Source organism: Canis lupus, chromosome 8 (genome assembly GCF_048164855.1).
Source record: "Canis lupus baileyi chromosome 8, mCanLup2.hap1, whole genome shotgun sequence".
NCBI lineage: Eukaryota > Metazoa > Chordata > Mammalia > Carnivora > Canidae > Canis > Canis lupus.
Genome location: NC_132845.1, coordinates 55,994,760 through 56,008,870, shown reverse-complemented (window position 1 = coordinate 56,008,870; position 14,111 = coordinate 55,994,760). Strand labels below are relative to the sequence as shown.

At 46.2% G+C, this 14,111-nt stretch overlaps 1 protein-coding gene across 2 annotated transcripts in view; it reads right to left on the bottom strand.

Moving 5' to 3' along the window:
* The window catches only part of CACNG3 (calcium voltage-gated channel auxiliary subunit gamma 3), an 85,337-nt gene that overhangs the window by 6,604 nt on the left and 64,622 nt on the right, over positions 1-14,111 (bottom strand). Inside the window, exons 2-3 of one of the 2 annotated variants that reach the window (XM_072836201.1) lie at positions 5,018-5,101; positions 147-287 (exon numbers count right to left, since the gene is read on the bottom strand). In XM_072836201.1, the coding sequence (XP_072692302.1) occupies positions 147-287; positions 5,018-5,101 (225 nt within the window). The remainder of the gene's footprint in view (positions 1-146; positions 288-5,017; positions 5,102-14,111) is intronic. The other variant, XM_072836202.1, reaches the window with a different exon arrangement.

Here is a 14,111-nt window from a genome sequence, read left to right as displayed (position 1 = left end):
TTTGGGTCTAATGGAAGTCTTTGACTCAAACATGGGTTGAGTGTTTTCTAGCTCTTTCCCTGCACAGAATCCTAAATAGCATAGCATTGTCCTCATGGCCTGGGCTTGGGTTTGGTGTCTGTGAGGATCTCAGTCCAGATGCTCACCTGCAGAGACGAAAAAGATGCCCGCGCTGAGGATGACGTTGTGTCTACTTCGGTGGAACTCGCTGGCTGCCACGCAGAGCCCCCCAAAGAAGAGCAGCGTGACGCTGAGGATGGGGAAGACACTGGAGGCCCTCACAGCCCCTGTGGAGAGAAGGGGAGAAGGTTCCATCTGTGTTCTGGCCAGCCCCAGGCTCCACCCACTCCAGGCATGGGATGCCCAAGGGGAAAACAGCACATGAGCAGGAGAGAGCCTGTATCTGACGTGGGTGTGAGACCAGTATGGTAGCTCAGGGCCCTGTGCTGGAGGCTAATGCTCTACAGTCACCATCCTGAAATTCTTAATCATTTTATCTTCAAAGTGTGTGTGCGTGTGTGTTTAAGTAGGCTTCACACTCAGCGTGGAGCCCTATGCAGGGTTTGAACTCATGACCCTGAGATCTAGACCTGAGCTGAGATCGAAAGTCACACAGTCAACCACACTGGTGCCCCCTGCATTATGTTTTATAAGTAAAGTCTGATGAGTCAATGGAGCATGCACTGGGGGCTTGGAGCTTTGACCCTACCACCCGTCATCTCTCCACCTGCCCACTCTCCCTTCTCCTTGCGATGGGACCTTAGCTACCCATTCTCCTGCCCCAACCAATGATCACTGCCAGCCTTCATTCCTGGTAGGGGCTGAGCATGAACAAAGGAAGAATCAGGGTTAGGAGCAAGCTCCAGGCACCTGCAAAGCTATGCGTTTACCCCTTGAGTGTCTCTGTGCCCTCCAGGGGGAGTGTGACATTGAATAGCAGATAAAAGGTATCATAACAGATCAAGAAAGAAAGAATAGAAGAAAAAGCTTTTTTGCCTGTGTTTTGACTGAGGAGCCTGGGATTTTCATTTGCACTGGACCCTGCCAATTACGGTGCCAGTTCTGCATCCAGAGACTCCCATCAGATCACACGCTGTTCACCAAAATGCAGAACATTTCCCAATATGCACCTACATTTGCATAGTACTGGGTCTGGCAATACTCAATATCCACTCAGTCACTGAGTGAACAAATGAATTTATTTATTCATTCAACAGTGAATGAAGGCAGGCATTGTGCTGGGTCCTGGGGTACCAGTGGAAATGTGTAACAACCACAAGGGCACAGGTGCTGCTGTTCAAAGTAGAGGCTGGTTGAGGGGCTGAAGCAACTCCTGGAGGCTCCTGAGTTAACTCTTCAGTTGCAGCATCATGGAGAGGTCCTAAGGTTCTGGGGGAGGGGTCCTATGGTGCGGATCCCCGTATTCGCCCAACCAGTATATAAGGGTATTTTCTGGTATGTCCAGACCAGAATATACCAGTTGAATTAAATTCTGTGTTCATTGGTATACAGAAGAGTCCCTGGCCTCATGGGGCTCACAAGCCAGTTGAGTTGACAGGCAGGAACAGCTGCATAATTTGTAGGACCCAGTGCAAAACAAAAATGTAAGGCCTCTTGTTCCAAAATTATTAAAAATTTCAAAACGGGGACAGGAGAACATTGAACTCTGTGAGGGCTCTTGGAAGGGTGAGCTCTTGTGGCTGCAAGGGCTGTGTGAACCAGACTTGAGCTGGGCCTGCCTGGGTCCGGGGTGGTAGGCTGGAGATGGTGAGAAGTTGTGGATACATTTCTAAGGTAAAGCCACCTGAATTGGCAGTGGATGGTGGGCGACAAGAGCTGAGAACCACATCCATGTCTGTGCTCTGCCGCTGAGCCCATGGTGGCACCCAAAATGCCACTGGGCACGTGCAGGTATAGTGGGTGGCAGAAAGGGTTGCAAGTTCATTTTTGGCGTTAGACGTTTCAAAGCCAAAAGTTCAAGGCTTTCAAGTCCTGTATTCATGGTGACCCAACTCCTTGTTTCTATTCCCTATTGCACGGAGGTGCTTATGTGCCAACTGCCAACCTCTTTTTATAATGTTATGACTGTTAACTGCTTTAGCTAACAGGGTTGCCTGGGAGGGGAGATGGAGGAGTGGGGTGAGGGTCTGATGGCACGCAGGGGTGATATTCTCTTAATGAGAAGAAAATGAAAGCGTCCTTTTGCTTGCTTAAAGATAGCCATCCCAAATCACCCAGTGTTGGCATCCGGGTAGACCCAGGGCCTGATAAAAGGGTCCTCCCCATCCTTCTGCTTCCATGGTGAAGTTTTGGGAAAGGCTGGACCTCTGCTACCTTTAGTCCCTAGGTTGAGGGGTATCCCTGGGGAGGGGAGTCCTGGGGTCCTAGGTGGGCACATGAGCCCAACTGCAGACATAGCTTATTTATAACTTCTCAACATTTACACATATGACCTATGGGTTTCCATTTGGACCCTCAGCCCAGGACCCCAGGACCCCACAAATATCAGGGGTTGATCTGCCTCCAGTGGTTTCAAATGAACTCAAATGTGAACAAATCTTTAAAGCGTTCCTTTACATTGTGTATTCGCAGGAATCGCTCCAATATTCAATGTAATGAGTATAATTGATTTAAAAGTAGCCAAAAAGTCTTTTTAATTCCAAAGTATGATTAAAATATGATTATGCCCAAAGGAAACAATCTGAACATCTGAAGCTATTGAACCGGGTTGGTTATAAAAGCACAAATTTGAAATGTGTGGCTATAAGATGTGTGAAGGTGGCTGCAGTAACCCTGTGGCAACTGACTGGTGGCCAGAGCTCACTCTTTACCCCACAAATGAGATACATGGTTGCAGGTGCCTGCCTCAGGACATTTGCTGCTGCCATTTTTGCCAAGCCAGTGTGATCTACTCTATGTTTATTTTAGCTCAGTGGACACATGGTAGCTTCAGAATAAAAAGGTTTTACTGTCTTACCCCCTCCGCCCTTCCCTTCCCTTCCTTGCCTTCCTTCGTCTACTGTTTCTTCTCTGCAAACCATCTGGGGTTAAGTTGAAGTCTTAGGAGTTAGGGGTGCAGCTTGTTTCATTATAATTCTACCTGGAGCAGGCATTGGAGCAGGACCTGGCTAAGTCCAGTGCTATACCATGGAGAGTGTCTCGTCAATAGGATGGGCCAGTAAACCTTATGCTGTATGACAAAGCTGTAGCCTGCCCTGACAGCACTTGAGAATGAGGAAACAGCAGAAAAATCAATGTGCTGAGTCCCAGTCCCACTACAACATGGTCACCACAGAAGCTGGTAGCTCACACATTGGAGGGGCCAGAGAGCCCTGTGGGAACATGCCCCTGGCTGGTCCTGTGGCTAATGGTGAAGCATGCGTGGACCATGGGATGGCAGCGAGGACCGCACTTTCCCAGAGGGGAGCAAAATATATTGTCAGAAAAGCAATCCACCTCTGGGAAGAACTGAAAATCAGTGAAGAACTGAAAATCAATGCTGAGAGTTGTGAAATAGAAGTTAAAGCTCTGTTTCGCCTCCAACAGGGCAAACGACACAGTGTTTCAGTAAAGCAGGGAAGAAAACGAAGACAAATGATGGGCACTTGGTAAAACCCCACTGGACATGACTGTAAAGCCATTCTTCGGAGGAGGTCCAGGTAGAAAGCCAGCATCTCTAAATGTGACCTGTGTTCCCCATACCATGTTTTTCTGAGCAGCTGGTACAAATCCTGGGAGGCATTTGGGTAAATCCCAGTAGTCTCATAAGGACTAGAAAAAGAGAAATGGTATATTTATGTTTTAAAAATTTCCTCAAAAATGACTTTCTTACTTGACCCTACTACCACTTATGTGGTTATAGGGTTCAAGGCCCACGTATAGACCTACAGCCCACCTGCAGACTAACAGGGCTGAGCAGGGCTGCAAATGGTTGTAATTTTAAAACCACTATTCTTGGGCTATGAGTTACAAACCTAATCTGAACAGGACGCTTTCTTGAAGTTTTTATTTATTAGAGTGGTTAAAGACAAAAACCCAAAGAGGCAAACCTTGCATATGACATTCCCTCAGAGTAAATCAGTCAGTCCTTTGAAATTCTCTTTTGAGTGAACCTGACACACATTCTTGTTGAAGAAGTTACGCGTAGATGACACTAAGTCCCATGGTCCCTCTGTGCCCGGATCAACGTCAAGGCCATACCTGCAGCTGGACTTTGCTATTGCTTGGCCCGTGCAACAAAAAAGAATGAAGCTAATTGCTTCATTGACTCCACGCGGGGCCCTGGGCTGAGTGTAATGTGCGTGAGCTTATTTAATTTCCAAGAGCCCATCACGTGGATGATGTTATCATCTCCATTTCTGACTAGATGAAGACAGTTGGGAGACGGAAAGGTTAAGCAGTTTGACCCAGGTCTAACGCAGCCAGGAAAGAGTCAGACGGGGCTAAAAGCCCAGGTCAACCAGAACCCAGAGCCCTTGCACTAAGCCACCACATTCTGCTGCCTCCCGTGTGTATTTGTGACAGTCCCATGTCCCATCCAGGTTACCAACCTTGGGACAACCCCAGGAAGACTCTGGCCCTGCCACAATGGGATTGAAACTGCAGAGAGGTGAATTTGGGTTTGCGTTTATTCTACCGAGGTTTGCCCCTTAGGACCGTGCCCATTAGCACCTCACCCATTAGCACCTCACCCATTAGCACCTCAACTCAGCTCTCTCTGGAAGGTGAAAACTTGTATTCTAGTTGAAAACTCCTTAGATTTTTCTCCTAAGCAGACTAAAAAGAATCTTTCAGTTTTGACTTACCCACTTTCCCCCTTCTATTTCTAGTTCATTGACATTAAAAAGACTTAGATATCAAAATCACTTGAATGTCTCTGCCTAGTGGCGAAGGTCCCCGGGAGCTCCTTTGGAGGTATCCATTTCCAGGGGTGGGTACCAAGGAGCCTCAGAGGCAGCTGGGTGACTGCAGGGCCGCCCCCACCCCATCCAGAGGAGACCCAGAAGTGGGGACTCACGCAGGAGGTACTCTGCTGTGTCTTGTTCATAGTCAGCGTCTTCAGGGAAGTGATCGATTTTCTTGCACACTCCTCGGAAAGCCCCTGTGGAAACAAATTGGGCTTGAGCCGGGGGGGGGGGAAGAGCCAGAGCCCTTGGGGTGAGCCTGGGTCCTCACCCCCCAGTGAAGATCCTTCCCTGGTTGTTGCGGGCTGTGCATACATTGGCTCATCAGCATGTGTCCTAGGGCGCAAATGAGAGACCAGTACAGGAGAAAGGAAGAGAGAAGCAGAAGACTTTATTTCCTAGAAAATCTGCTTCCTAGATTTTGCATCATGTTGGGAATCTACGGAGAAGGGCAGATAGCTACGAACACAATCATTCATCATGAGGACTGTCTTCTCTTATCTATCCTCCCCCACACCACCACCAATTGGTGAGGGAAAAAAGGAGAAGGAAATGGAACTCGTATCTACTAGTTTTCCCGTTTACAGATGAGGAAACCAGGCATAAGAATTTTGCTTGAGCTCACATACTACGTAGTAGAGCCAGCGTTCTAGTCAAGATCTGCTGACTCCCAGGTGTCGACCCCGGGCATAGATTCAGGAGTAGCCCACTGTCCCTGATACTGCTCATATCTGACACAGGACTGTCCCCTCACCCCTTCCCTCACAGAATGCACAGGTGCATCTTAGGGAAACTGCCAGCATTTGCTTCCTCTTCTTTCTTTAATATCAGTTTGACTTAAATCATTCTGGGTGTTTGATAATCCTTGTGGGTGTTTGTTAACTAGCCAATTAACTGATCTCTGGGGCATCTAATGGCTCTGCCAGTTCTTATAAATGACAACAATTTCAGAACTCCTCACCATAACACAGCATGAAATTATACATCATTGTTCTTGTCCTGGTCCGAGAACATGGTGTGGAGGGGAGGGGCAGGGTGGTGTCCTGGACTGCTGATCATGCAGATCTAGCCTTTTTTTTTTTTTTTTTTTCCAGCTCAGCTACTGTAAGGATTAAATAAGGCTATATATGAAGATGAGATAGTTTTGCAAAACTCTAGGTGTGCCGTAATAGCAGCCAGCATTTATTAAATGCTTCCAGTGGGCTAAGCACAGGGCCGAAAACTTACATCCCTTCTCTCATTTACTCCTGTCCACTGCACTGGGAGGTAGGGCCTATTAATACTGACATTTGATGATGAGGTAACCCAGATCACAGATGAGATTGAGGTATCGCAGCTGGAGAGGAGAAGAATCGATATCTGAATCCAAGCTTCAAAGCCTGTGGTTTCCACTGTTGCACTATGGATGGCAGCCATTACTATTCTGTCAATAATTATCTTATAATAATGAGTACCACGCGTTTAACCCCTGCTATAAGTAGGCTCCAAGCCAGAGGCATTTCCCAATAAATGCGGTGCAACATGTGAAGCATCCCCTCAGTTCTGATTCTTTGCCTACCAGGCAAAAAATGGATTCAGAACCAGGAAGAGGGGTTCTGGAGAAAAGATTTGCGGACTCAAGGATATTTTTGGAAGAAACACTCATAATTTCTTCCCTGATATGAAAAAAAGGACTTCATTTTTTTCTTGTTTAGATCTTATTTTTTTTAAAGATTTTATTTGACACACACACACACAGAGAGAGAGAGAGAGAGAGAGAGAGAGAGAGCACAAGCAGAGGAAGTGGCATGCAGAGGTAGAGGGAGAAGCAGGCTCCCCACTGAGCAGAGAACCCGATGATGGGCTTGATCCCAGGACCTTGGGATCATGACTTGAGCTGAAGGCAGACACTTAACCAACAGAGCCACCCAGGCACCCCTCTTGTTTAGATTTTAGAGTTCCATTTACATACTCCTCTTAGTTTATAAAGCCCATTCCCTTCCAGCTAGCTAGATAATAGATCAGATTAAGTTACACACGCTGAGCCCATACCACCTTCCAGGTGCCATCCTAGACCTTTATGTGTTTTATCCTCTATAGCTCTCAAAACAGCCTTATGACAGTGGTTTAGTGCCACCTGCAGCCCAGGGCATGATCCTGGAGACCCTGGATCGAGTCCCACGTCAGGCTCTCTGCATGGTGCCTACTTCTGTCTTTGCCTCTCTCTCTCTCTCTCTGAGTCTCTATGAATAAATAAATAAAATCTTAAAAAAAAAACCAGTCTTATGAGATACCTATGTGGTATCTTGATCCCTTTTAACAGGTGAGAAAACAGGTGTAGTGAAGGGACACAGCAATCAGTGGCAGGCTCAAATGGAACTCAGCCCTACTCTAAAGCCAAAGTTCTTAACCACTATTGTGAATTGTACTCTTTTCCCGAAATGTCCTTTGCCAGGTGGCTTTATGATAATTTTGTGGTCTGTCTGCAGCTATTGATTGTGACAATGAACTGGACCAGTGGACCAGTTCCCATCAACTAAAGGTTTTTTCATGATCTACACTGGGGGCCGGCCACCCAGCAGGGCAAAGGCAGTGGTTGGTTATGGGACCAACTATTGTTAGTCTTTTGACATACAACAGAAAGGCTTTCTTTTTAAAATTTTTTTTATTTATTTGAGAGAGAGAGAGAGAGTGCACAAGAATGAGTGGGGGAGGGGCAGAGGGAGAGGGAGAAGCAGACTCCCCACTGAGCAGGGAGATGGATGCAGGGCTTGATCCCAGGAGCCTGAGATAGTGACCTGACCTGAAGGCAGATGCTTAACTGACTGAGCCACCAGGTGCCCCACAGAGGCTTTCTTCATAGGAAGAAAAGGTTCAGCTGAAGATGATATGTGAACACTGCCAAGATAGACCAGTCAGAACCACCTGGGAATAAGGAGCCTCACACATGCCTGCATTTGCTTGTGAAAAGGGCCTTACCCAATGTGGTGTAGGTCAGCTGGAAGCTAGAGCTTAGAGCCCACAAACATCAGAAGCTCCTGGAGAAAGTCTCACCAGTATTTAGGGTCTAAAGCAGCCTGCCACCTGTTCTTAGGCCCCTGAGCTAAGAATGGTTTTTGCATATTTAGATGGCTGGGGAAAAAAAAGCAAAAGAAGAATATCGTTTCATGACATGCAAAAAACTATATGAAATTCAAATTTCAGTGTTTGTAAACAAGATTGTATTGAAACACAACCGTACCCATTTGTTTACGGCTTCCACCCAATATGGCACAGCTGACTCTCTATGGCAGAAACTACAAAGGCAAAAGTATTTGCTTTCTGCTTGAGGAAAATTTTGCTGATCTGTGGTCTAAAGAGCCCTGTCCTGGGAGGTAGCACAAAAAAGGGGAGGCTGGGCCTTCCGGGAGCCAGAGGACATAATCCAGGCTGGTTCTTCTAAAGGACATAATGTCTAGGGCAAATCTGGGTCATGGGATGTTTTGTTTGGTGTTTTTGCTTGTTTTGTTTTATTTTTTTACCTGCAGTGTTTTAATGCCTATCTTGTTGTATTTTTTTTAAAAAATCAATATGCTGCTGCAATTTAAAATTCAGGATCTGTCACATGAAAGCCTCATTTGCAGCTTCTCTTAAAAAGAGGGAGAACTCTGTCCCACATTTCCATGTATAAACAGTCCCCTGCAGCTGGGCACCTGCAGCCCCCTGTAGACCAGGCACAAAGTTTCCAGCTGGCCAAATTCCCCACCTGGCCCTATGGCGCGTGAGGTACCTATGGCAAATAACCTCTGCAAACCTCAGTTTCTTCTATGGAATGATGATAGTAATAATAACAACATTGTGGAGTTGTCACGAGAATTAGCTGAGGCTCTAAGAGTAGATAGACTGTCGGTCGGTATTCTCAGCACGTACTCTTTTAATCAGACAATGACGTAAACCACTTAGTACAGCTCTTGGCACATAGTAAGAACTCAATAAATTATAGCTATTACTACCATTGGTTTTGGTAGGTATTTTAGGACCAGAAGAGACACATTGGTGCCATGATGAGATTTAAAAAAGCAATATAAAATGAAAGGGAATCAAGAATTTCCCCGAGGAAGACTCCACGCTGAAGACGAAGCTGCTGGCATCACAAGTCATATACTCATCAAAAAGTGAACTTGGCCATTCATACAAGGAGCATATTGCCAGCTCCCAGAAATAACCACTATTTAGCATTTCTGTATATTTCCTTCCAGACTTTCTTCCCCCCTCCATGCTTTCACACACAAATGGTTTTATAAAATTGAGATCATGCTGTTCTTCTCACTTACATTTTCTCAGGAGTATTTCCCCATCTCAGTAAATCTAAGAAAAATAGGATGGGGTTGGTCTTGCCCACAAACTGCAGAGGCTAGAACCAAGAGAGATGTTGAAAACATATACCCTGCAAAGATGAAGTCAGGACACAGGGACAAGTGCTAGACCCCAACACAGTTTAAGCCAAGGCCCTGGGGCAGAAAGAAGCAGAACCCAGCAATGTGGTCAACCAGGAGGAGGAACAGTGGTGGTTGGTCTGGGTACAGAACTGGTGGTAACAGGAGAAAGGTGATGGGAAGACAGGGTAGGGCAGATGTTAGAGCTAGGAGAGAACACACAGACCCCAGGACCATGAGATCCCGGGACCCTAGGAAGAGGTCTGGAATGGCAGATAGAGCCAGGGCAGAGTTCCTGACATGTTGAAGTGAATAAATTGTAGACTGGTTTTCTGCACAGAAAAGATTATGCCAATGGTTCATCTCTGGCTCAGACAATGGAAGAACATGTCTTTCATAAGGGGGAGGGGACTTCCTCTCAACCAAAAATCCTTCTAAAAGGTCAGACCCTAGAGGGGCTCCTGGGTGGCTCAGTTGGTTAGGTGTCCTGCTTGGGTCGCAAGATCAAGCCCTGTATTGGGCTCCACACTCAGCAGGGAGTCTGTTTGAGACTTTCTCCCCCTCTCTCTCTCTGCTCATCTCGCTCGTGCTCTCTCTGTCTCTCTCGCTTAAATAAATAAATAAGTCTCTAAATAAAATAAAAGGTCAGACTCTAGAAATATTCCAATTAAAATCAAGAGTGAGATAGAATACTCACCATCACCTCTGTTATTTACTATGGTTCTACAAGTTCTAGTGCAAGAAGAAATTAAACAGAATAAAGAGTTACAAGCAATAGAAAAAATAGAACAAAATTATCATTTTTTTCCAAGTGAGAGAACACTCTATTTGGAAAGCTCAAGGCAATTTGCTGGAGAAAACATTAGAATGAATGAAAGAACTCAGTCAGGTGGCTTCTTCCAAGATACTAAATGACACAAGGAAGCGGTGATAATTAAGTCATTGTGGTACTGACATTTAAGAATAACATTGATTAGAATAGTTTTCAATGCAGAGAAGTATCACAGGGAAAAGAAGAAGCAGTCCATTATCCCATGTTCCGATAATCCCTGTTAAATTAAAATAGAGGTGTTCATAGATGGAAAATTCAAACAATATATTTAGAAAGGCATAAGATTGAAAGTGAAAGCATTTCCCTCATCCCTGAAAATTCACTCACCTGTTACTTGGTAGAGTGATTTCTGTTAACTGAATGTTGAGTGAATCATGTCTACGCTGAGATCTGAAGGGTAGTTAAAAGATCGTCAAGTAAGGGAGGCGCGTTGCTTCAGGCAGTGTGCAATAGCATGAGTGTTGTTGAGTGGGAGAGGAAAAGGCATTTGAGAACACAGAGTAACCCAGGATGTTGAGAGCATCAGTGGTGGTTGGTCCAGGAGGTGGATCCAGTGGTTCCAGCGGAGAGATGGTAAGGCAGTGGGAACTGAGGTAGGGCAGGTGTGAAGACCGGTTGGTTCCACCTTAGTCCTTCCCACCCCTCTCCTTCACTAGGAATTTACTAATGGCCAAAGCAGAAGATTCTGGGCCTCAGAACTTACATTCTCATTGGGGAGAGTTCATAGATTCGTAAAGAGATGAAAAAGATCCTTGTGGGCTTTGAAGGAAACAGAACAGGATGATGTGATGGTGATCATGCATGGGGTAGGGGCAGATGGTGAGCCATTTGGGGCAGGGTGGTGGTGGTGGTAGTGATGGTGGTGGTACTGGTGGGGAAAATTTGGGCTCCCACCTGGATGAACTGAAGGAGCCAGTTATGCGAAGAGTCAGGGAAAGGGCTTTCCAGGCGGAGGTAGCTGCAAGTGCACTGAGGTGGGAATGAGCTTGGTTAGTTTGAGGAACAGAAGGGAGGCCAGCGGGGTGAATGAGGGCCCTATTGTGGCGGATTTACCGGGTCACACTGTAGAGAGAACAAGCCTAAACCACCTGCTATGCCAAGTTTGGGCAAGGGCCAGATAGAGCTTTTCTGGGTCATCTAAAGACAGCTCTGCTTCAGTGTTTTTGGGCTTAAGTCTGGAAATACTGGATCCAGAGCAGACAGACTGGGGTGGGGAAGCATTACTTTACTTCCCCGACCTTCTCAAGATTGTAGTCCTGAAGGGAGACCCTTCGGAGGGGCTGCTGTCCCCTGAATGTCCTTCCTCCAACATCGGCAGAACTTTCTAGATGAGACCCTCCACATCTGCCTCTTTTGGACTGTAAATAACCCACACTGATGGTCCTGGGGCAGAATTTGGTGGCTGTGGCACCCCTCAAGCTAATAAAGGGACATCACTTCTGAATAGTCTCTGGACAGTTACCATGTGCTCAGCGTGAGGGTGGACACCCCTAGCCAGTGCATCCAGCCCAACGGCAGTGCCCAGAACCCGGTCCAGCCCAGAAACCCTGCCAAAACCAGTGCCCGGACCTTGGCACCCATCACATCCACCAGCCCAGCTGGGGCAACCATATTGCAAACTCCCAAAGTCCAGCTCAGAGCTCAAAACCAAGGCTAACTAGAGACCAGAGCACTGGGTCCAGAGACAGAAGTCTTTTGTTAGGTCCCCATTGTGAGGACTTTGCCTTGAGGAATCAGGAAAGAACAAACATCAGGTTTGTCTATGCACCGGGAATACTTCAGACAGCAAAAGTAACTGCCTGACTGTAAGAATGTTTGGGTTCTTGGTATAACAGCCGGTGTTTATTACAGAGTTTAACACAGTGGTTTTCAACACAGGCTGAATATTGGAATTACTGGGGTGGAGGCTAGAAAACACTGCTGCTCTCTGTTCTACCCCAAGATTCCTACTTAATCCGTCTGGGTATCAAAGTTTTCAAAGCTTCCCAGATGAATCTAACTGCTCAGCTGAGGTTGAGAACTACCGCCCGTCAGGTGAGTCCCCTTCAAAGTAGGGACCTTAATTTCATAGTAAATAATGATGTTTGAAGATGTGCTTCCACTTTCATCTTGAAAACGAAACCATCACTTATAAGAACATGTTTCTTTTGTTTCTTTTGTCATGTTTCTTTATCTCTTCCAACTATGCACTGGGATAAGCAAGAGAGTAAACTGTGTTGATTTTCACTGGGAAGAGGACATAATTTTTCCTGATAAAAATCACATGAGAGTCCCACATGAAATCCTTCACTTTCCCAGCCGGATTGTAAAGTTTGACTTTCACAACAGGATCAGAAAGTAGGTCCTTTTTGCAAAAAATATTTGAGTACGACATCATTCTCTCAAGAGCTCCTCTTAATCCTTTGATATTCAAATCACTTGGATGTGCCTAGCACATCATCCTTCTTTGTTGGTTTTTCCTTCTTGCATTGCTAATGGGTGTCCCTCTTCCCAGCTCCAGGGGACCCACGGCTGGCATAGCACGTCACTCCTCACGTCCATTACCACGAAGCTCTGTGTATTTTGCTAGATACGCAATCTCACTTTGCAATCGTTTTGCCTCTATTTGCATTGGATTGTCCCATGTTGACAAGAACTGGCGATCAGAGAGAGGCTGCCAGACAAAGACTGTGAATTACAGGGTAGGACATGGGGTGGGGGCGTGTGTGGAATGGGGTTGGAAGGGTATTTTCGTTGAGCCTGGTTTTATAAGTGGTGAGGCCATTAATGTACATAGAATTTCCTTGTCTATGCAACCTACCATGTGTAGGGATTTGGGTAATGAATTTCTGGATAGTGGGGACCCTGCACTAACCTGATCAGTCTGAGCACGATGGAGCACGTGGGGTATAACAATTACAGCTCACGGCTTCTAGTAAGAGAACCAAGGAGTCAGTGAGTTCAGTAGGAAGAAACATCCTCTTCTGATGTTACTGAGCTGCCGTTAGTGCACATCCTGATCCAGATGTCTACTGAGGTGCCTGTTTTGCATTAAGCTCTGTCGTGGGCACTTGGGGTTTATCAGTGAACTAGATAGGTCTGGATCTCCAGGCTGTGAAATATATTTTTTTTTATTTGTTTATTTGTTTTAGAGAGAGAAAGTGCGAGCAAGGCAGGGGCAGAGGGAGAGGGAAAAAGAATCTCCAGCAGACTCTGTGCAGAGCATGAAGCCTGACATGGGGCTCAATCCCACGACCCTGAGATCGTGGCCAGAGCCAAAATCAAGAGTTAGACATTTACCTGACTAAGCCACCCAGGTGCCCCAAGGCTGTTATATGCTAACAGGGAGACCTACCATGAACAAAGAATAAATGCAACAAAAGTTTCTGTAAAAAGAAAAAGGTAATTTCAAAGTGTTCAGTATCATGGAAATAATAAACCTTGGAGGGAGTGACTCAGTGAGGGACAATCATCATATTGGGTGGACAGGAAAAGTTCCTCCGGGAAGGTGGCCTGAGTGACAAGATGAAGCCAACCATGGGGAGATAAGAGAAAAGAGCTCTCCAGGAAGAGAGCATCACATATGCAAAGGCCCTAGGGAAGGATGATGCTCAATGCGTTTCTGGAACCAAGACAGGTAAGTAGGGGGAGAGCAGGTCTGTGAAGGAGTCAGATGATGCTTTAAGTAGCTGAGAAACACAGTCAGATTTATAGTTTTAAAAGATCTCTTTGGACACCAGCGGCTTACAGGGGTGGGAATGGAGTGCATGCTCAGAGGAGTCCCTGAAAGCCACAGTGAACCCTTTGAAGAAGTAGCTGGTGACTGGGGGTGGAAAGGCAAGCCAGCCAGAGTCCTCCCACATCCACACAGAGAGATGCCTGATGGAGAGAGTGTCCTGTCTTGGAACCAAGTACAGAAAATTTAGCCAGGAGAAAGGGACTATGGGAGCCACCTGTCCTTCTCTGCACCCAGTTGATAGGCTTGCTTTATTTCTGAAGAGG